This window comes from Idiotropiscis lumnitzeri, chromosome 21 (assembly GCF_059441095.1).
Source record: "Idiotropiscis lumnitzeri isolate Australia: NSW breed Sydney's pygmy pipehorse chromosome 21, RoL_Ilum_1.0, whole genome shotgun sequence".
In the NCBI taxonomy this organism is placed as follows: Eukaryota; Metazoa; Chordata; class Actinopteri; order Syngnathiformes; family Syngnathidae; genus Idiotropiscis; species Idiotropiscis lumnitzeri.
Genome location: NC_142411.1, coordinates 2,351,210 through 2,374,531, shown reverse-complemented (window position 1 = coordinate 2,374,531; position 23,322 = coordinate 2,351,210). Strand labels below are relative to the sequence as shown.

The 23,322-nt window shown below is 45.9% G+C and overlaps 1 protein-coding gene across 3 annotated transcripts; it reads left to right on the top strand.

Moving 5' to 3' along the window:
• The first annotated feature begins 469 nt into the window (after positions 1-469).
• On the top strand, positions 470-22,891 carry ino80 (INO80 complex ATPase subunit). Of its 3 annotated transcripts, none has more exons than XM_088286700.1 (36): positions 470-637; positions 2,111-2,166; positions 2,285-2,486; positions 2,703-2,836; positions 2,906-2,973; positions 3,053-3,199; positions 3,305-3,425; positions 3,494-3,699; positions 3,803-3,856; positions 3,946-4,149; positions 4,230-4,434; positions 4,502-4,569; positions 4,784-4,984; positions 5,526-5,606; positions 5,861-5,956; positions 6,552-6,611; positions 6,699-6,841; positions 6,930-7,132; positions 7,241-7,326; positions 7,788-7,955; positions 8,031-8,164; positions 8,233-8,300; positions 8,373-8,466; positions 9,230-9,413; positions 9,690-9,830; positions 9,918-10,146; positions 16,183-16,310; positions 18,736-18,830; positions 18,958-19,030; positions 19,317-19,475; positions 19,551-19,653; positions 19,721-19,809; positions 20,082-20,234; positions 20,477-20,648; positions 21,411-21,626; positions 21,752-22,891. In XM_088286700.1, the coding sequence occupies exons 3-36, from the start codon at positions 2,329-2,331 to the stop codon at positions 21,943-21,945; spliced, it is 4,635 nt and encodes a 1,544-aa protein (XP_088142826.1). In that variant the 5' UTR covers positions 470-637; positions 2,111-2,166; positions 2,285-2,328; the 3' UTR covers positions 21,946-22,891. The 3 variants fall into 3 exon arrangements, with proteins under 3 accessions (XP_088142826.1, XP_088142827.1, XP_088142825.1); XM_088286701.1 differs by having other exon boundaries at positions 471-637; positions 8,031-8,149; positions 20,079-20,234; XM_088286699.1 differs by having other exon boundaries at positions 472-637; positions 20,079-20,234.
• Positions 22,892-23,322: the final 431 nt, after the last annotated feature.

Here is a 23,322-nt window from a genome sequence, read left to right as displayed (position 1 = left end):
TTGCAATAAATGTAAAAAAATCAATGCTTGAAAGGTATTTGTAAGAAAAAAATATATAACGATTGCAAAATAATACGAAAAACCAGTTTGACCACAGTTACTGTTAAATGCGTGTCTTTTTTTCACGTTTATGACACTAATATGTTTTTATAATTACATAACGGTTTCCTTTGTACTTGGCCATACCAAATACGGAGTTCCCTCATGATGACGTACGACGTAGCTCGGGAACCGTCGCAGAAAGCAGACGCTACTAATCGACATCGGAAAGTCACCCATGTGCGCGCGATATATTTGATAAACCGCCTCCTCATCCCATGAAAAGCTATTTCTGACACTTTCTGACTTATTTTCATGTGTCATGTAATTTGAATGTCAACGTCCTGCCGTCGGACACGCCGAAAAGCGAGCGGCCGTAGCTCGGCGTTCGATTCAAAAGCCTGCTCCTTGCTTGTGCCTCCATGGCGTCGTGTCTCTGTGCTCTCTCAGTAACAGAAAGTGGCCGCCTCTCCGCCGCTGCTGCAGACTCAAAGCTCAGACTCGCTCGGCGCCTTTAACCGCCATTTTGGAGTCAGGGAACCGAGAGTCAGCAGCAGCGGCGAGAGACACGCGAAAGGGGCCACACGGGGGGGTCGAGGTGAGAGACACCGTTACGGCGAAGGAGCAATGGTGGGGGGAAGATGGCCGGGAGGGAGAAAAGAATGAAAATCACGGGGATCGCACACACGACCACAACTTGAGCTTCCCCCTGCAAGGACACTCGAGGCGCGGGCGGGCCGGTTAGGGCCTCGCCGCCTTCCCCGACCAACGGGCGAGACAATTAAAGTCATTAAAGCAGTATCTTAATATATAGTTAAAGCAAGGGAGGTAGTGGCCTTAAAGAGACAGGGCGGGTGTGTTCACTTCACATTAATGTTACGTGAAGACTGTCAAAACTCCCGTTAGCATCTCTAAAGCTAATGCTAATATGGCGCAATGCTATCAAGCACACCAGCCCGGAGTTTACTCCATCCGGGCCGTGAGATAACATTCACCCCCTATAAGGTGAACTGATAGCAGCGCCCCTTCAACTTGAAGTTGATGTGATGCGGTGCGGCTAAGTGTTAGCATCTAAGCCTCCTTTAGCATTTTGCTACACCCCAAGCTAAACGTTCAGCACACAGTTCAACGTTCAAGGTTAGCCACCCCGCTAGCATGGGCTAAATAGTTGAGCTAACTACAAGTGGATGACAATCGAGGACACATTTTATTTAAATTTAGGGTTATTGATATTTATTTTCAGTTTTTGGTGTGATGTGGTGTTTCTTATGGGAAGCACGTCTATCTCGCAGTTGTAAGGTTCGGGGTTCGAAACTCAGTTCAATCTCCTGCGTGAAATTAGCATAATCCTCCCCTTGCTTGCGTGGGGTTTCGCCTCCCACATGCATACAAATTGATGAATTTTCCAGTGGTGTCGTTTGATTGTTTGTCCAAATGTGCCTTACGATTGGCTGGCGACCAGTCCAGGGTGTACCCCGCCTCTTACTCAAAATCATCTGGGATGGGCTCCAGCTCTCTTGTGCTCATAATGAGAACACGTGCTGTAGATGGATCTTCATTTAACTTCTTTTGCATTTTCCAATTACTCTTATTTAATGAAAAAAATAAAATAAATGTGATGTTTTTTAAAATCTTATTTATATTTTATTTCAGCTTCCATCACATGGTGTGCTGTTTTTATCTTGAAGTCCTAATCTTTTGGCTTTCATAATTCACATTGTTGCCTTTTGGGTATTAAAGTGATCTAATGTCATTTTATTTTTCCAAGTTGTCTGTGAGGCTCTCAAAATGGCTCCACGTCCCACATTTGGGTCCTGATTCTGACCAACACATGATGAGAATCGTCTCAGTCCATGAACATTGATACCTTAGTTTTCTTACATGAAAGATAACACATGTCCTGAAGATATTTTTAATATTAATGCCAACACAAATGGTGGACAAAATATAAAGCTGTTTTTTATTGAGAAACTGCCATAAATATCGTAGCGGAGGATTATTTTTATTTATTTACTTTTTTTTTTTTAATATCACTCAACACTGTATGATCCATACATTATTTTTGTTTAAGGGTTCTGTGTATCCAAAATCCTGCAACCGAGAATAATGACCGCACTTCCAGAAGAGGTAGGCCCTCAAAATAGAGTACTCTGTTTTACACAGTGTCCTTGAAGTAGCGTCTCATTTTCGATGATAATAATAATAAACCACAATGGCCCTTTTCCCTTCATTGCATCCCTTGCAGTAAACATCCCTGCCTAGCTGGGCGGGTGGGCGTATCCGGACTGCATGGCGTCGGGGCAGGGCGGGCGGCCCGAGCCCACCGGGTGCGCGGGGGGCTCGTCGGGCCTGGCTAAACCTCTCTACCTGCAACGCTTGGAGCGCTCCCTCAGGCTGGAAAGCTTTCTGCGCCAGACGGCCGACATCTTCAACAGAGATGTCACCAGGTAATGTCAAACAAGTCTTCGATACGATACTATCGTTCGACAAACGGCAATGTATGTTCCGCAACGCAATGGATGGATCATCTCGGCAAAGGAGAAGTGCTCACTAACACATACTTCAGAAAGAGTTCGAGATCTTTGAGTTCATCTTGTGAAAGATGAGAACAAAATCACTTTGTAGTTTTGCCGAGTGCATTTCCGTATTTGTGACTTTCCCAGCGATGACAGCGACGACAGCGACGACGCTTTGGGTTCTGTGCTCTCCATGGAACCCTTGACGGTGAAGAGGGAGCCGTGTGACCAAGAGGACGGCTTTGTCGAAGGCAAGCCCCTCAACGGCGTTCTTCTGCAAGGTAAAGCCGTGAGACGTTCCCCCTCAAGCATCCAGTCATAACGTGAAATGTGATTTTTATTTTTTCTAGACCAAAAGACGGACAAGGCCAACCTGTACAATTTCTCTAAAATGAAGAAGAATCGGAAATGGTTGAAGGTGATGAATATCTTGCATTGTTTTGTCCAAATGCACTCTTCCTAAATTCTTCTTTTTAAAAAAAATTTTTTTTTTTTAGAGCCTGTTGTTGAGTGACAACACCACCGACTCGGACACGGACTCGGACGACTCGGACTTCAGTATGTCACGCGACGAGTTGCACGACATGCTGAGGCTGCATCGCTACGCCAGGCAGCACCAGAACAAGTTCCACACGGACCGAGAGGTAAACCGAAAATTAAGACGTGGAAATCTCAAAATTCCCACTTTTCATGAATGCACCATTATTACACAGTTGATTTAACCTTTTTTTTTTAAACTTGTGCTGCAGCTTCAGCAGTACCAATTCTACAGCACGGGGCTCCTCTCCAGTCAAGACCTCTTCTATGAGCAGCAGCGCCACCTCATAGGCCCAAAGAAGAAGAAAATCAAAGAAGAGAAAAAATTCAAGGGTAAAAAAAAAAAAAAACATGATCATTTTTTGACGATAAAGTTGAACATTGCCCGTGTTTCTCCGCAGCCAAGCTGAAGAAAGTGAAGAAGAAGAAAAAACGTGGCGAGGGGGACTTTTCCGACGAGGGCCTCCCTTACGTGGCGAAGACCTTTGCCAAGTTCTCGCAGGACGCGCCGGCGCCCATACTGAAGAAGAAGCACCTGAGTGTGGAGCAGCTGAATGCACGCCGACGCAAGGTGTGGCTCACCATTGCCAAGAAGGAAATCCCCAAGGTTCGTACGGTTCAGATTTGCAACCAACTATTTGTAAACCGTTGAATAAGTGCAAAGAAGCATATTTGAAAGGTTTCTTGCTTCATTCTGACCCGTTTTGCAGTCTTTCAAGCAGAAGACCTCCGCTAAGAACCTGGTGTTGGCCAATGCGAAAAAGGTAACTCAGGTACACTTTGAAAATATCTCCTGGTGAACCTCTCGTAACATGTCGGCTCCTTTTTTTTTTTCCTTTTGTCCCATCTTCAGTTGGCCCACCAGTGCATGCGGGAGGTGCGGCGCGCCGCCATTCAGGCGCAGAAGAACTGCAAGGAGACGCTGCCTCGCGCCCGCCGCCTCACCAAAGAGATGATGCTCTACTGGAAAAAGTACGACAAGGTGGAGAAGGAGCACAGGAAGCGCGCCGAGAAGGAGGCGCTGGAGCAGCGCAAACTGGACGAGGAGATGAAGGAGGTAGGCGGAGGGGAGGTGGCGTCGCAACGAGTTTGGCCGATAGCGTGCCTCCATTTTTACACACCGGTTCCAATTTCCAGGCCAAGCGTCAGCAGCGCAAGCTCAACTTCCTCATCACGCAGACGGAGCTCTACGCCCACTTCATGAGTGGCAAAGCGTCCGCCGGATCGCCGGGGAACGACGACGACCAAGAGGAGATCCTGAAGAAACTGGACGACACCAGTGCGCGGCGGCAGATCGACATCGGGGGAGGCGTGATGGTCAACGTGGGACAGGAGGACTACGGTATGACGTCTCTTAATGTGCAGTTAATAAAAGTCTGAAAGTGTCGAATGACATTATTTGCTTTTAGACAGCGAATACTACAAGTCTCAAGCCCTGAGGAATGCGCAGGAGGCCTACCACATCCATCAACAGAGAGTGAGTTGATGTACATTTCTCTTCGTACAGACACCAGAATCTTTCCTCGCTCAAATTGAGGCAGATGCCACATCATTTCCGGTAAAGTGCCGGTTACAATTAAGATCCAGCAAGGGCAGTGCTTCTCCGATAATAACGTGTCGCGGTTTTTAGAATCAGCGGCTCACAAAAAATGCGCATACTCAAATATGGTCCAACCCCCCCCCCCCCATAGACACGCATGTTCGACGAGGACTCCCACGACAGCCGCTGCGCGTCCTCGGCGGCCGCCGCCTCCGGGTTCGGCGAGAGCTACAGTCTGTCCAACCCGTCCATCCAGGCCGGCGAAGACATCCCGCAGCCCACCATCTTCAACGGCAAGCTGAAGGGCTACCAGCTCAAAGGCATGAACTGGCTCGCCAACCTCTATGAACAAGTAAGACGAGGTGTTACTCACATTTTTGATGCCAGCCCATTTAAAAAACAAACAAAAAAAACTGATAAAACCACTTTGAGTGCCAACCAATTTAGAATATTCTCTTTGACCTTTCAAGGCTCACAAAATGTCTTTATGACTATATGAAGTTCTTTCCTTCTGTGAAAAACCAACAACAACAATGAAAATGTGTTTTTGATGACCAAATTTATTTAGCAGCGTAACAATTTGACATTTGACAAACTCTAGTGTGTGTTTGCGTGCCATTCGTGTGTATGTAAGTATTTTACATCATCACTTTCACTTCTAAATTTAAATAATCTCTGTCATCTTTTATGTCTTTTTGAGACACTCTTTGTTGTAAAATTACTTTCATTAATCTCAAGCTGCTTGTCCCATTTCCAAGGGTCCTAATTGTGACACGTTTAGCTCATTTAAAAAAAAAGAATTGAGGCAATGCTGCCCTCTGCTGGCCATAGTTAGTTTTTTTCTCCCTTTGCTAACCAGAGTTGATGGATTCAAAAGTTTCCATTCTTCGCAGGGTATTAACGGTATCCTAGCTGATGAGATGGGGCTTGGGAAGACGGTCCAGAGTATCGCCCTGTTGGCCCACCTTGCCGAGGTAAAGGAACCACAACGAGCTTCTTCCTCTTATCAATCTCTGATATAAATGAAATACTCCGCTTCCTTATATCGTGGCATTTATTCAATCTAGAGGAGATTAGCATGACAATTTATAACATATTCGCATTTAACCATTTTTCATTAGCATTCCACACTTTTTTTTTTTGTCTCTAACTAAATTGAATTTGGTGTTGACCCAAAAATTCAAAGAAACAAAAATACGCTTGCTCCCTTTTCTTTTTTTTTTTCTAGCGAGACAACATCTGGGGCCCATTTCTCATCATCTCGCCCGCGTCGACGCTCAACAACTGGCATCAGGAGTTCTCACGCTTTGTGCCCAAGTTCAAGGTGGGAATCTTTGGCACTCGCCATTAGAAAGATGATCACGAGGAGGCAAAATTCGATCTAAATACAGTTGCGACTTCTTAGGGAAAATGATGTACGTGCCACACACACACACACACACAGACTTGCAAGTGTATGTTCCCTACGACTCTTGACAATAAATCAGCTCCAGTCTCTTCTACTAATGAGCTGTGAAAAGAGCGTATTACACAAAGAAGATAAGCTTCCTCAAGTCTGACCGAAAACAATTGAATGGCGGCCGGCGTTGATCGATGTAATGATGCCGAAATGCTTTTCACATCGCATTTGTCAGCGAGGTAGTGATTCATGCTTGTTGCTCCGCTAAAACCTTCCCCCTTGGGAACGTCGCCTCGGCTCCGTCGCTATCGGGCTGTTTGACTTTTTGTTGGGAGTAAAATGGATTCACATCCTTTTGGAACGATACGACCTTCAATAGGATTTAGGTCGGGGCTCTTTGAGAGTGGTCTTGATGTTTTGTCTGGGCTCTAATATAAGTTGTATAAATAAGTTTTATTGGTTAATTTTGAGCATTTATTTGATCCCCTCTTGTATTCATTTTATCCAATTTGTCCCTCAGGTGTTACCATATTGGGGGAACCCTCATGATCGCAAAGTTATTCGGAAATTCTGGAGCCAGGTAAGCCAAAGATGAGGATGCTATCATTTTTTTTCCTTTTGGTTTATAATTAAAGATCTGCCGCCGTGTGTGTGTGTGTGTGTCCAGAAAACCCTCTACACTCAGAACGCCCCGTTCCATGTCGTGATCACCAGCTACCAGCTGGTGGTCCAGGACGTCAAGTACTTCCAGAGGGTCAAGTGGCAGTACATGGTTCTGGATGAGGCCCAGGCGCTGAAAAGCAGCACAAGGTAAGCGTGCGTATTGATCCATTTCAATTTGTTTTTTTTTGGGAGGCCGGGCGGTGGCGAACGCTTCTCACCACTTTGGTGATTTTAGCGTGCGGTGGAAGATCCTCCTGCAGTTCCAGTGTCGAAACCGGCTGCTCCTCACGGGGACGCCCATCCAAAACACAATGGCCGAGCTGTGGGCCCTGCTGCACTTCATCATGCCCACGTTGTTCGATTCCCACGAGGAATTCAACGAGTGGTTCTCCAAGGACATAGAGAGCCACGCCGAGAACAAGTCGGCCATCGACGAGAGTGAGGACAATGCAATTATTTTATCTAGGAATTTTAAATTGAAAAAAAAAAGCTCAATATGTCTAAAAAAAAAAAACAAGAACAAAGAAACTCTTGTGTGATTCACAGACCAACTTTCGCGACTGCACATGATCCTCAAGCCTTTCATGCTGCGCAGGATCAAGAAGGATGTGGAAAACGAGCTATCGGATAAGGTACAACACACACACACGCACACGCACACACCAACTACCTTCTCCCACCACACAAATGTCATTATGATGCTTAACTCATTCACTGGCAGCCATTTTTGACGTGTATACCCGTCAATGGCAGCAAACGAGTTAAGCTCCACAGGAACTAAGACAAAGTGCGCTATAATGCAAACGTGCACTTTTTGCTCCATTCATCTCCTCGGGCAGCGTATTGACATAGTAAATGTTACATCGCCGTAATGAGCCTTCGCTGGCAGATCCGTCAAGGTCCTACTTGGAGGCCCACGGGTCACCTCACACGCTCACACTCCCTCTGTGGGAGTCAAAAGTTCACCACTCCCCCACATTTATCTTGGCTTTCCCTCTTCGGTCTCACGAGATTATGATCATGTCAGCCGTCTTTCTTTGCGTTCATTACCTCGCTCTCATACTGCCGCCGGCTTCTCGCTTCTCTAACCCAGATCGAGATCTTGACCTACTGCCAGCTGACGTCCCGGCAGAGGTTGCTCTACCAGGCCCTGAGGAACAAGATCTCCATCGAGGACCTGCTGCAGTCCTCCATGGGCACGGCCCAGCAGTCCCACAGCACCACGTCGTCGCTAATGAATCTGGTCATGCAGTTCAGGAAGGTCAGGGACGAGATCGATTTGATGTTCAAGTTGCCTGGGTCGGTAGACCAACGGTGTTTTGTTTTCTTTCTGCAGGTGTGCAATCACCCGGACTTGTTTGAGCGCCAGGAGACGCGCTCTCCTTTCCACATGTCGCTGGCGCCCTACGTTCTGGCCAAGTTCCTCTACCGCCACGGCCTCCTCCACGCTCACAGGCAGGCCGCAGACAAGTAAGAATGACGCGCATCGCAGTTCGCAGTGAGCGTGACCTCCAAATGTCTCCACGTGTGCCTCTCAGGTCACTGCGAGTGCTGCTGTCTCCTTTTGCTCCACATCATATCCAACAGTCGCTCTTTCACAGGAGAGGTGAGTTGCCGGTCAGCTTTGAAATTCCCAATTTCATAACATTTGAATATTTTGTTTTGTCCACCAACGCAGGCGAGGATGAAGGAAATTGTTTTTCTTTCCTGCGCTTCATTGATGTGTCGCCGGCCGAGATGTCCAACCTCATGCTGCAAGGCACTTTAGTCCGGTCGGTGAGATATTGACTCATTTTAAAGATAGAAAACCAAGTGCAGAAGCTGAAAATGAGTGTCATTTGAATTCTGCAGCGTTTCCAAAGTGCTCATATTCTGCTTATTACGCTTTAATATTTCACAACAGTGAGCTGCCTGAATAAAATAAAACGGCAGCATAAAAAGTTCGTTGAGACAAAGTAATGTTAATATTTCACAACTAATATGCGTATGAATACAATTAAACATGCCTAAAATAATATTTAAAAAGTTCTAATCAAATTGCGGCATGAAATAAAAACTAATACAATTAATTTGAGTGTTAATATTTCACAACTAATATGTACGTAAAACATCAGCGGCCTAAATTAAAGTTTGCAAAAGCGAGGTTGTGAAGTAAAATTGACCATTTTTACAATACAATTTTTCAATTAATAATTCGCAACCAGTATAAAAAAACAGAGGCCTAAAATAAAATGAATACAATGAAGTTAAATCACAGTGTGAAATGAAACGTAATGAATTAATATTTCACAACCATTCTGTCTGAATAAAAATTTTGACATTGAAGTCAAATGAAATAAAATAATATTTTTCTAAATACAATGTAATGCAATTAAATATTGAATGAAAATTTAATTAAAAATGGTGTGAACATATTTTCCATTTTTTTCTCCCTGTGAGAATTCAAATAGCAACGCTGCATCATTTTCAAAATATATTACCAGAGAAATTGTTTTTAACCCTTAGTTGATATTTTCAATATCCTTCCTTTCACAGGTGGTTAGCCCTTTTTCTGTCCTTGAAGGCGGCATACCGACTACATTGTCAGCAACTGTTCGTCCACCAGGACGATGGCGCACAGGACGAAGGGGGGGCCAAGACTCTGTCTCGCAATGGCCTACTTTTGTGGATACACAGACCCTCGTCCTTCCCCAACACGCAAACCAGCCCGGTGCTTCGGGTAAGTAAAAGAGCAACTTCCAATTCATTGTTCAGAATCGCCAATAGATGGCACTACGCATCCATCATTTCTCTCCTCCGCCACACAAATAAACACGTTTGTGGCACACATCTGGAAATGCGCGGTTCATCCGGCCACATGGTGGCGCTCATCTCTTCTAAGCTGCAGGTCATCAGACCGTTTACGTAACACGTTTGGCACTTTAAGCTGGCAGCTGAAGTACGGACCAAAAGGCCGCATTCAAAGACCTCATCAATACACTTTTTTTCCCATCAGAACTTGGTCTTCACGGCCCTCAGGCCTGGCATGGTCGGACACGCCGACGTGACCGTCCACTGTCGCCGTTCTGCCACCTCGCGACTGCGGCCGTGCCAGCCCGCGCTCCCGCCCAAATTCCTGCTCGCAGCCACACCGAGGGTATTTATATTTATTTGTGCCTCCCACGCGGCTGATATCTCTATTTTTTGTATTTAAAGCCATTATCTCTTTGTTTCGCTCAACCAGGTGACGGCGGTTCCCATGGAGCGCTACTGCGCCGATCGAAGCGCCGAGCACGAGTGGCGGGTGACGCGCGCCGGTGGCGGTGCTGTCTTCAAAGAATGCTTCCTCTACGGCACGCCCGATCTGGCCTCCAACTGGCGGCGGAGGGCCGGCGGCGCCTTCTTCCCGCAACGGCCCGGCGGCGTGATGGCCGTCTTCCCTCAACACGGCTGGTCCTACATTCGGATTCCAGGTAAGTTATGTGGTGTGCGGCAACATTGTTCGGAACTTCCTACGGGACATTTCATTAGGAACACATGTTCAATCTAATACAACGAGCTCGCAGATTTTCCAATTTTCATGAGGTGTAAATAAACATCCACGTCGTTTTGAACGCGGTTTTGATGAGTTGAGCTTCCCAGCTTTATTTCCTACACGCACACCTCTGCGGCGTGAGGCGCCCGTGGGAAATACCGCAAAAGGTCAGCTCACGGTTGAGAAAGTCATTAGAACGAGGCCTGTCAGCATCCTCTGCCTCTGTTGTGTGTGTCATCACAATGACGAAGATTGCGGGCGCGGACGTGCACTCCAGCGCAGAATCTTGGCTCGGTGGAATTGCGGGTCACTTTGAGCAAAGTGGAGGCTGATGGATGTGCGGCGGGAGAGAGGCCGCCACACTTGTACACACAACACTTCCCGTCTCACTGACCTGCTCACAATGATAAATGCTCACTTGTCATAGTTTAGGTTGACCACCCTCCTTGGGCTGGAAGTCTCGTTGGCTCGGAGCGGGAAGCCACGTGTTCTTTTTGTCTGGCTTCAGTCGCAAACAAGAGCCCTTGATGAATTGAAGACCGCATAGAAGCCGGAAAAAAAAAAAAGTGGAGCAATTTGGCATGACCCATATGTCGAGTTAGTATACCTGCTTCCGATTTGGGCTAATTTGTTATTTGGATTCTGCCGAAGTACGAACCGTGTATTTCGTGGAAAAGGTTGCCTCAAACCAAGATAGCCGAACACCTGTTTGAATTTTCTCGCGCATCCTGTTATGATCGACGTATCCGCCCAATTTTGTGTCCAAAGGTGACACTGTATTTGTTGTTATTTTTTTTTCTCCAGATGGTGCTACTGAATGAATTTTGTGAGTTCGGGTTTTGAACCATCAAAATACATGACCAGTATATTAGCCGCAGCAACTCTTTTTGAAAGAAAAAAAAATACTACATTTTTTTTGAACATTTAAATTTTAAACCCCCCAAATTCTTAAAAAAAAAAAGAAATTTTTTTTTTTGAAATCAGCCACACAGTGAGAAGGTTAGTGAGGGTTCCACTGACCCGATTACAATTTGCAGTCTCCACTTTGTTGCGGTGCTCGCATTTTCTTCAAATGGAATAACGTGATGATGTCAAAAATACTTTTCATGTTCTGTCAATCTAACCACATGAAAAATAATGATCCCACCCAAAAAAAAAAAACGGACACTCTTTGTTGCTCGTCAGTATTTTTGCGCCCGAGTGAGAAAGCAAAAACAAGGATTTGCGTGTCTCTGTGAGAACCGTCTGAGCGCTCCTGTGAAGTCACGAGGAGGCGGACAAAGCCAGGAAGTTGGTGTGCTCCTCATTGTTCAAGCGCTTCGTTAGGTAACACTATTAGATGCTCTCCGTGTGTGTGCGTGTTAGTCAGATCTGTGAGGCGTCCTTTAAGATTCTTGCATGCGTCGAGTCCGACTTGTAGTCCGGTCGATGTTTTTCGTGGCCCGTGAGGCAATCTCAGGGCTTTCTTTCTGTGCGCCCCAGTCTGCCGCTTCTTTCTCAGCGTCGGGAGGAAGGAAGTGACCCAACGTCGCGGCACCCGTCCTCCGCCGAACACATTGTTGCCACATCAAGGCTCAAGATATGTACGGTAGCCCGGCCGAAGTTTCCCACACCCCACACACACGTTTCGGAACAAATGGCAGGGCTTGAATGACTGTTTGTTTTGACCGGCGTGGCGTGAGTATGCCGGTATCAATGGAGGAATCTAATCAAGGGCATTATTAAACAACGCGGAAAAAAACAAAGCCCGTGGGGCATATTATGCATTTTGTTCAAAATTTTAAACAGTTCCCAGGTGTTTGTGAAAATGTGAAAAGATGAAATTCAGAATGAAATCATAACATAAAAGCTGGCTACATGAAAAGATGAAACAAAAAAAGGCAAATTGATCAAAATTAAATATACGGTGCGCAAGCTCCCTCTAGTGGTATAGAAAAAAATAAGTTGCGTTCAATTTTCATTTAACTTTAAATTAGTTTTTTTTTTTTTAAATAACTCTTTGTTTTTAGGTATAATTTGGATGTAACTTTAATGCGCAATCATTTTATCTTATGTTTTTTAAGATTTTTTTTTAATTAGTCAATGGCAATATATGGAAAACGTGTCCTGTTTTGAAACAGAACTGTTTTGCTCTCACGCGAAAGGATTTATTTGCAGAACATTCCAGTGCGACACCGAAATAACCTTCGGCTGCTGTCTTTGCGTCTCCTGCGCCGCCGCCGGTAATTAGAAGAACCCCCCTCGGCAAAATCACCCGCTTCACACGACGCAGCGCCAATTGACGGATCGTGCGCGCGACCAGAGGTTGTGACGTTGAGGAAAACGTTTCGAGCCGTTGCCACGATTGTATTTGGAATGCGTAAGCGAGCAATCGTGTCCATGGGAGAGAGATGCCGGCGTAAGCCGCGTCGAGGGCTGTGGGAAGTGTAGCCCGGCCTTCCTGTCCCTTCAAAGGAATGCCGCTCGTGGGTAAAAAATGGCAGGAAGCGCCCTTGATAGAGGGGGCGCAAAACAACACAGCCGGGCAGGCTCGCTTTAGTTTCATCTGGCTGGCACCGTTGACCTCTCGGTGGAATTTAGTCCAAAACAAAACGGCCAGCTCAGCAAGTTATACCGCAAAAACCAAAAAAAAAAAAAAAAGAATACAAATCAAGTCTGAAAATAGACTGTAGGGGGCGACATTGGCCACATGATGAGCACAGTGCAGACTTTAAACGACAGAGTCAGTTCTGTGGTGAGAAACCCGGAAAGTCTTAATCAGGCCGTCTCGCTGTTGTTGCATGTTTGTGGCCAGCCAGTTGCGTCACGTTCTTCTCGGGTTTCCGCGGAATCATTTTAGCATCGCAGACGAGAATCCAGTGTGCTAAAAAAGAATAGTATGCACGATTTTGTCATGTAGGTTCTAATAAGATTCCTCCATCTCACAGCGTTTGTAACTTTGTTGGTAACCGAGCCCCCCTTCTGTCGAGAAATTCCCGATATTTGCTCGCATCTGTCTCCAAATCCGCTGCTCTGCCATTGCCGCTTGGAAATTAAGTTTAATCTTCCTCGTCGATGGCGGTGAAGCATCGCCGGGCTAATATTTCCATCACTCTCAGTGATGAACAAGTGTTGCCCATTGACTTATTGATCGGGCTGTCTAATGTATCATGATACAGTGAGGGCCTGACGGCAGGTTCGATCGCACCTTCGACCCCCATCTGTCTCCATTTCTCACATAACCGACCATCCATCATCTTTCATCCTGGAGATCGGCCCAAACTGGCCCAATTCCAGAGAGGGTGGGACGGCGGTGGCGTTTACAGGACAGGACGAGAAGGGCCGGCGTGGAGTATTAATGAAATTAGCGCCGTTAGTTGGTTTGGGAGTATCAGGCGCCAGGCACCGGGGCTGGGCCGGGGTTAATTAGCTGGCAGCAGGCCTCTAATTGGGTCAGGACCGTGTCAGGCCTCTGGCTCTGGCCCTACAGGGATTGGATTACACCGTCAGGGGACAGGCAGCCGAGGGGGCTGTGACGGGGGAGTCTTTTCTTTTGGTGACGGAGGGTCGAGAGGAGGGACGACGCCGCCTAATCTGGCAGCAGGATGCGTGGCCGGGAGGGGCTGCATGGGCCAACACCCCTTTTAGGCTGGATTGGATTGGAGTGTGTGGGGGTGTGTGTTTTTTCGGGGGGTGCTGGTTATGTGAAGGCAAGGCAGGTGGCGAAGCTTGATATGTGTATCCATGGCAACAGCAGAGTGGTGTGACACCAAATGGGATTTGCTTGCGTTTTGGGGCGTGGTCGTCGCCATGCTGTCCTCTGTGCCGCGTTTGTTTTTGTGACTTCAAATTATTATCGGTAAGCTATTTATTTAATTTCCAGTTTTTTTTTTTAAATAATTATAACCAATTAAAACATGTTTAGGGTGTGTCAATTCCTCGTGATTTTTTTTTTTTTTTTTTTTTTGCAATTCGATCCGGAAATCAGATTATGGCATCGAGATGGACTAATAGGTTCTAAAAGTGCTTCACAATTTTAATTTGTTTTAATCAAGTACAAAGTTTTCTCTAAATCATGCCACATTTCTGGTGTATATAAAAAGCAAAAGCGTAAAGGTGGATGCAGACAGACTGCATAAATAACGATTTATTCATCCTCGTGGCTCTGGCTTTTTATTGGATGTAGAACTACGTTTGGGAACGATGCGTCTTTGGGATTTCTTTGTTTTCATCCAAGATTTACGTTGAGACGTCTTGTTCAGATCCTCGCTTAAGGTCACATAACACATCTTCCCAAATGTCAGCGACAGAGTCTGGAAGGCTTAAACGTAATCCGCTAAGCAGCAACAGATTGCGAGCTGGAGCCGAGCAGTACGGACAGCGCAAAGCGTCGCCAGTCGGTGGTTTTACATCGAGTCGATCTGCGAGGAACCTCCGTTAGGGAGAGTTTCTCGAAGCGTTCCCGAGCAACCTGCTGTAAGTGAAAAGCAGCACATTTAACGCTGAGAACAAGCTCAAAATTGAGCTCATAGCCATTTCCTGCGCTGACCCAGAGGTGAGCGCCCCCCCCCACCCGAACTCCCGCGGGTGTTTCCCTTGTTCATCGCTTCTATTAGTTCCTCTTTAACACCTCTGCCGGCTTGACCTCGCTTGGGTGACTGCACTAAAAGGTCAGAGGTCGTGGTTCAGTCTCAGTGCACATTAGCACAGAATGCTGAAAAAAAAAAATGGGTTGAGGGTTCCGTTGGGCTCTGCCACCTGTGATACGTTGTTACGTACGTTATTTGATCAGATAAAAATAGTTTACGTTATAAAAATAAAGAGGAATGTTCTAAAAAGTTTGAATGGCAATTACGCTGCTCTTGGTCTCAACTCCTCAGTACGGCACTTATATTTGCAGTTCTTAGCAGAGGATGAAGAATATAACTGGGAGTGCCGTCATGGGTGCGTGCTCCCACGGTTGAGGCCGCGCCGGATTCTCCCACCGGGACTCCCTGACCTGACCCCGGCAACTGACCCCGTGGCCTGACGGTCAGCGGGCGACCCGCCGTTGTCTCGATGACATTAATGCCTCAGCAAGTGGACTTCTTCCATACTTGTCGGAACGTGGGCCTCCGCCAACTGTTCGGCCCGTTTTTTCTTCTTTTGTAGCTCGAGGATGTAAATCACCTTTTTTTTTTTTTTTTTGTTCTTGCAGTTTCTCCCACTTGTATTTTTCCGCCCAGTAAGGGCCGAGGCTTCTAGAACCGATCAGCCTGCTTTAAGAGGATTGAACCTGGCCGAGCTGATCTGCTCCGGTGAAAGGGGCCTTTATCCTTGAGAAGATGGCTTATTGAGGACTTGCATTGATTGGCCGGATTGTGGATGACCTATGAATGTAGACGGCAGATTTTCTCTGAGGAGAGGGCCAGGCTCAGTGCATACAAGGGCTGCATGTTTTTTTTTTGTCCTGGCATATGAGGTTTTCGAGGTTTATGAGGTTTTTTATTTGATTGGTTTATATTTATGCATGTTCATTTTGGGGGAAAAAATTACATGTCCTCCGCCTACTGCCCGAAAACAGCTAGGATAAATTCCAGCACCACCGCGACCCTTGTGAGGAGAAGCGGATGGATGCACAATGTGGAAAAATTTGGAAAAATACCTACTGGTACATGCTGAGGAAAATACAGAATACTAGAACAAAAATATTTTTCATAAAATCCAATACATTTAGAATAAAATATGGCAAATTTGATCAAATACTTAAAATATTGGGGACGCCCAAAAAAATCCAAAAGCTAATACAGAGGTTTATAAAAGTCCGGGCTTACACACACATGAATCATAAATACATGGGGTTAACACAAATATTAGACTACAAGATACAAAAAAAAATATTGGTATAAAAAATGGACAAGAAAATAAAACAAATCCAGAGGGTAATTAGTTTCTCATTTAAATGATATTTTCTGGGTATTTGAAGTCAAATCATCGGCGTCTCCTTTCCCCGCAGATAAGGAGAGTCTCATCACGGAAAGTGGCAAGCTTCACACCCTGGATATCCTGCTGAGTCGACTAAAGGCCCAGGGACACCGAGTCCTCATCTATTCCCAGATGACCCGCATGATCGACTTGCTCGAGGTAGAAATACAAACGACCACACGTGCCGCACACTCCAAAATCTCTTTCTTTGACTTTGTCCAATTGCAAGAGCTCGCCTCAAATCTCACCCTTTGCCGACAAAAGCATCCATTGGGGCTGAACTATCCTCATTAGGATTCATAGATAGGCCCCTCCTAAATTCGGTCATTAAGTTTCATGCGTTATTCATTGCAGAATGTGCGACAAATGTCCATGAAACACGCCGCTGTCAGGTGCATCTAAGCCTGTTGTTTTAATGGCTTCACCTCCGCCTGAACCCCCCACACCCTCCCTCCGCCGCCGCTCCCTCGTTAGCGCGCTCATTAGGTGGCTAATTAACAGGTCCGGGTTAACGAGCGGGGTCTCATCTGGAGGGGACATGGGAGAAGCCAGATGGGTGATGGAAAGGGTGGGGGGGTGTCAAGAGCCTCAGGGGGCAAGCACAAGACAAAAACGGAGAGGAATGAGATGAAATAGAACAATTCCAAATGTTTTTCTTGACTGAATGCCAGCCCTGTTGCGGACAGACGCCGAAATGTTTGTCATAATTTTTTAAATATCTAAATCAGAATAACTTGGAACAAACTGGAACGGACACAACCTGTTCAAGAGACGTAGAAAAAAAATGACCCTCATCACTGTTTTTGTATGCACGCTATTAAAAAGTCAATTCTCCACGATAGAATGTGCTGCCTTGAGATACGAGTTTTTTTGTCCTGAGACTGCGCTCGTCTCTCAAAACAGTCATATCTGAAATCAACATTCCTCATTGGTGGAAATGCAATTAATCTGTTCTAGTCTCCCTAAAAACAACAAATCTCACTCTAAATTTATTGGAGAAATATACAGTAATTTATATAAATTTGGATTTTTTTTTGTCGCACTTGGCATCAATTCAACGCCATTGTGCTGCTCCATCTGGTGCACTCGTCTTGGCCACCAATATAAGATCGGCGTATATACGGTGCGTTGCAAAAACGCTGCGACTGAAAAAACAGCATTGAGAAAACGCTCATAGACGTGTTTGCCGGTGACCTCATACAGTAATGGATGGCGGTGACAACATCCCCTCTACTAATGGGTTAAAGACAACCCCCCCCCCGCTCGAAATGACGCATCGGTGCGAGCCCGGCTTCTGGGGCCTCGTCGCAGATGGAGTTGATGAGCGAAGGAGAGCTGGATGCTAATCTCTGTCATTAGCGTCATTGTTTTCGTCGCCGGTCGGCTGTTCACTCCCGTTGACGCCGTGTCGCCGGGCGTGATGGATCGCGGAGACCTGGGTGGCCTGGAGAAGAATAACATTGCTGCCAAAGCGCTGCGAGACCATTTCTCACGGGTGCTTGGAATTCTTGCAAATGTTTAGATGTCGCCACCTTGAATTTAAAAGGTTTTGTTCAATCAAATCACATCAAATTGGATCCCCCTCGGCTTCCTGTCCAAGGCCTAATAGTCAAATCATGTTGAAATATCAGGAAAAAAAATACACAAATATTGCTACAGGCTTCATAAATGAGGACGCAAATCCAAAGGCGACATTTTGGCGAGCGCTAATGTCGCCTTCAATCGGAACAGATGGGCCAGTTAGGATGGCATCCACGAAGAGGAGAGCGTGACTTTGGTTTAGAACGAGGGGGGGGGGTTACGTCGTGTAAAATTCTGGCTATCATCAGTAATGATTGCAGAGGTCGGCGAGTTTTGATGCGATGCCGACCGTCATGTTTCACAACGAGGAGGTCAGAGGTTTGGGGGGGGGGGGGGGTGGCGCTTAAAAGGCAGATCAACATGTCACCTCATCACTGCTGTTTGCGCTGACCCCTTGCTCTTTAGGGGGGGCGAGGGGGGCTCCACAACAGCTTGGCAGACTTCTGCACGGATAGGATGTCGACTTCAGCGTGCCTTGAAGCAGGATCAAGCTATCCGCTATGGAGACCATCAAACAGGAATTCCAAAATATGAGTTGAAAAGATTTTGGTCAAAGATAAGGTTTAGTTATTAAATCGAGCAAGTTGTCCGACAGGAACAGGTTTGCCTTTGTTCTGGCACGTATTTCTGGTGCTCAACATGTCCAACTGATTGAAATCAAAAAATGATTACGGACTGTTCCACTCCAGCCCTGCAGGAGGCAGTCACGTGCCTTCGCTCGCATCTGCTGGATCTGTTGGGTGCACCATTTGGGCCCCAATGCAAGTGGACGGTAACTGTAAAAAAAAAAAAAGACAATGCCATTTTCACCTTTACCTTCACTTAAAATATGAGTGGGGGTGGCGAGGGGACATTTTTGAAACGGGCAACTCACAAAGGATTTGCTGCGCGGCGTCATTTCACATTAAATGTCTTCTTTTTTTTTTTTTTAAACGATATGTGACCTTCTAGTGAATTTTGTTCATGATTTCTCCACCCTTTTCTCCTCCATCGTCCATTCCAGGAGTACATGGTTTACCGCAAGCACACCTACATGCGCCTGGACGGATCGTCAAAGATCTCCGAGCGTAGAGACATGGTGGCGGACTTCCAGAGTCGGTGGGTGGACGTTGGCTGTCGCTTAGCGCCTCGCTCTTAAACCCAAAACCTTCCCGTTGTGATATTTGTTTTCATCAGTTCAATTCAATTTCAAAGGTTTCCTCCCCATCTCACTGTCCTGTTTTAGGACGGACATCTTTGTGTTCCTGCTGAGCACCAGAGCGGGCGGGCTCGGCATTAACCTGACCGCTGCCGACACTGTAAGTTACATTTGCGCTAAAAGTCGAAATTTTAGTTTCCGTTTTAAACGCATCGTAAACATATTTGAACACAGAAGCATAAAATATGTCGAAAATCGTGTGCAGTCGTGATAAGTGGCCTGTGCTGTGAATTCCCCTTGATGGGAGGAATTCCTAGAACATGGAGTTATTATGTTGAGGGGTAATCTGAATACATTTTGCAAAAAAATAAAGACAAAAAATAGATTTTGGCAATATACGTCGCAATCTTCAAAAATCTTCCTCATCCTCCTCATCTTTTTTCCAGGTCATCTTCTACGACAGCGACTGGAACCCCACCGTGGACCAGCAGGCCATGGACCGGGCCCACCGGCTGGGTCAGACCAAGCAGGTGACCGTCTATCGACTCATCTGCCAAGGCAGCATCGAGGAGCGTATCCTGCAGCGGGCCAAAGAGAAGAGCGAGGTCTGCGACCAAGAAGAAGATTGCCGATCGCCCGCTGGTGAAGTGCGACGTTCTAAAAAGTTTCTTTGTGCTCAGATCCAAAGGGTGGTGATATCCGGAGGTAACTTCAAACCTGACACGCTCAAACCCAAGGAGGTGGTCAGCCTGCTGCTGGATGACGACGAGCTGGAGAAGAAATGTGAGGTTTTTAAAAAATCCTTAATAAACACAGGCAATAAAAAAAAAAATCACATTTCTGTTTGTAGTGCGTCAAAGACAGGAGGAGAAGCGACAGCAAGAGGAGAGCAGCAAAGTGAAGGAGCGAAAGAGGAAGAGGGAGAAGTATGCTGAGAAGGTAAGACTTCAAAGGGCCGCAAAATTTCCAGGAGATTTCCATGGGAAGGGAAGATGAGGGATTTTGGAAATATTTCAAAATTGGAAATACAGGATAAGCATTTTCTTTTGCACCATATTTGTGCAAAAATTCCCATGGAAAGTTTCCAAAATTCCTGAAATTATCCAAAGTCCACCGAAGTGACCTCATTTGAAGGCTTCGCGTTGTACAAGCGGGTTCCAGGCGCTTCCATTTTGATTCAATCTCTTTTTTTTTTTCTTGTGCGACAGAAGAAGACGGAGGAGTCTGAGATCAAGAGGAGGAAGGAGGCCAACCTGGTCATCTTGCACGCGCCCTCGGCCGACAACTCCAACTTGTCGGCGGACGGCGACGACTCCTTCATCAGCGTGGAGATGGACTCGGCCATGCCCAGCCCTTTTAGCGAGGTGAGTGAGCACCAAGAGGATTTGTGAAGTCACGACTCACATCCGCCGGCTCACCAAATGTGTCTCATTCGACTTTTTGTCCTTTCAAATTCCGCTTCACACTTCCTCCTCCCATCCTCTTGACGTTCGCTCCCCTCTACGGGTCGATTACCGTAATACCGGGCCCGGCCCCCTCAATCCTACGTATGTACCCTGACCCCCAGCCTGTGTGCATGTCTCCGTGCGCTCCATTGGGCCACCAGATCTCGCTGAGCAGTGAGCTCCAGCCCGGCTCGCTGCCGCCGGACGCCGAGGCGGACGAGAGCAGCAACGACATGCTGGTCATCGTGGACGAGCCGGTTTCCTCTGCGCCGCAGTCGCGTGCCACCAACTCCCCCGCCTCAATATCCGGATCCGTCTCGGACAACATGAACGGTACTGTGCTCCCCTCGAGGTTCTTCATCATTTTTATTATTTGTTCAAGTGCGCCTCATGTTATCCATTACAATATTGTTGTCGCCACAATGTAGCTCCGCCCTTAGTTGTCATGGTAACTAAAGCGTCAAGTGGGCTGACCCGCTGCTGGTATAGTGCTCTCAACGTTTTGCAAAGAGAATTTGTAGACCAGCGACAGGAAGAAGCCACTGGAGTATTTGGCACACAAAAGCGCCTGACAATGGGGAAGAGATGGAAAAAGTTTTCTTTTCTGTGTTGATGCACAAATGAAGTAACGGAACGGATTCAATTTGTGAACAGAGGTTCTACTATATACCAGATCATAAATGAAAAATGTTTTGAAAAAAAAACATTTAAAAAATATTGTGAAATAAAAACATTGGGGGAAATATTTGACAGAAAAAAAACAATTATGGAAAAAAATTTAGAAAGGAAAAATGGCCAGTCTCAAGTAAATTCACCCCTTCCAAAATGAGGGAAATTAATAATTAAAATTAATCCCCCAAAATTGGCGGGGTGAAATAAAAAAAATAGGCAGAACAAATTTTAGGAAAAATAGAATAACATTCAATAAAAAATATGAAAATATTATAAAAATTAAAAATATTTTTGGGAAACAACAAAACAAAACATGTAGACCAAAAATACCAAAAATTAAAAAAAAAAAATGGAAATAGAATTTTATCCATCAATATAAAGAATATTAGGGATTCATGATTCTCCATTTTTCTCACTTTTCAGGTATTTTCACCTCAGACACCAGCAGTCCTGGCAGAGGTAGATCGGGCCGGAGTCGAGGACGCCCTAAAGGATCCTGTGGTGGGCCCAAATCCGGAGGCAAAGGGCGTGGACGCAAGTCGACGGCGGGCAGCGCGGCAGCGATGGCGGGAGCGATGGCTGGCGCGGCGGCCGCTTCGGCGGCGGCGTACGCTGCATACGGCTACAGCGTATCCAAAGGTTGATGCGATGAAAAGTCAAAATAAAAACTCATGGAATTTGCAAATATTATTTTCATTACCTCTCTTAAAACACAAAATCCCGAGATGATGGTTGAACCTCTTTTTGTTTCTCTCCTCTTCCAGCGGGCCTGGCCGTTTCAAACCCACTGCAGCCTTCCGTGGGTCGTTCCGCCCCCGGTCCCGCCTTTCACCCCGCCAGAGGCTCATCTCCGCAGGCCAAGGTCGGAGGCGGAGGCGCTGCCGCTGCTCCGAGCCCCGGCAAGCAGCTGGTTCATGGCCACCACCAACTCGTCAGGAAGAGCAAAGGACCCCATTGATGCACTAATCCAAGTCCGCTCCCACTATACAACACAACTGACCTGGTCTCACTGTGATCATCAAAAGCGCCCCCCCCCCTGTGCCTAAACCAATAAACAGTGCAGTATTAACTTCATGACAACACACTGCTTATGGTCACAAATCTCATACGTTTCAATCTTATTTTAATGTCTCCAGGCTTCTCCTCCATTTTCAAGGGCTGTCCAATAAACTGAGCCACACGTTCCTTTTCCATCAGTGACCCTCACCTTTGGTTGTTGTCGGTCATTTAACAATTGCCATTCGCGGAGCACGCTGCATTTCATCGCCGACCCCCAAATATATCTGCAGCTTTTCTACTTCTAAAAAGCTCCTATTTTTTTAACCGTAATGACAAGCGTGGCAGGTCTTCATTCGGACACTCAAGCCAGCAGGATTTCTATATATTTTTCTGTCCAATGTTTTGTGTCAAAGTGTTCCAAAATGAGGGTCAAAAGACAAATGCTGCTAATATAAAATGAATGATTTGAATGCGAAGAGTTTGTGATCTATGAATTAAGTTATTTCAGTTTAGCGTCGCCAATTTAGCATAACTGTGAATAGGACATTCACTTGTAAAACTTGTGTACATTGTAATGAAGTCACTATATATGTACTGTATCTATATTTTTGTTGGGGGGCAGCGCCTGTGCTTGAGGAATATGACTCTTTTTTTTTTTGGGTGTCGCGTGAGTGATAGGCATGTGTTTAAAATGTGACCACAATGACATGATCCCCTGTATCATACATACACACACGCAGACAGGTGTGTAGCTACATAATGATGAGGGTGACGTCTTCTCTGGCTTCCACCCCGACGTCCACCTGTCTATTTTTTATAGGTCACCTGTATATTATGAACAGAAATGAATTTGTCATTTTACTAACAGGAAGAGTCGCGTGGAAATAAAAAGAGTGCTAAATCCATTGTGTGTTTTATCCATGTGTAATGAAGACCATTTTAATGTTGATTTGGAGTGTAAAGAGACATCAAGCGAAGGACTACAAGCAACGCCATTTTTTTGTTTGTTTTTTTTCAATTTAAAAATGACGGGATAGGGGGATGTAGTTGAACGAGATTCAAATAACGTCAGTGGTCCTTGGAGGGGAAAAAAATACATTTTATAATAAAATGACTTATTTTATCCAGTTTTGCAAACATTATTAAATAAAAACGTTCAACAAATTGTAAAATTTAAGAAAAAAATCATATTGTTAAAGGAAAATATGGAAGAAAATGGCGGACTTCATTTCCCACAATCCTCAGCTTTGGAAACAGCAGATGGTGTTCTTCGTGGTCAAACTTGCTTTCCACACCAGTTCTTAATTACGCTTAGCAGGTAAGCAGTTCAAATTTG

What these genes read in the sequence shown, in the direction of transcription:
- ino80 (XM_088286699.1), top strand. Translation starts at nt 2,329, where the DNA reads ATGGCGTCGGGGCAGGGCGGGCGGCCCGAGCCCACCGGGTGCGCGGGG. An exon ending in GCTTTGTGCCCAAGTTCAAG is followed by an intron (nt 5,957 to 6,551) that starts GTGGGAATCTTT and finishes TTTGTCCCTCAG; the next exon opens with GTGTTACCATATTGGGGGAA. An exon ending in GTGGCGGACTTCCAGAGTCG is followed by an intron (nt 18,831 to 18,957) that starts GTGGGTGGACGT and finishes GTCCTGTTTTAG; the next exon opens with GACGGACATCTTTGTGTTCC.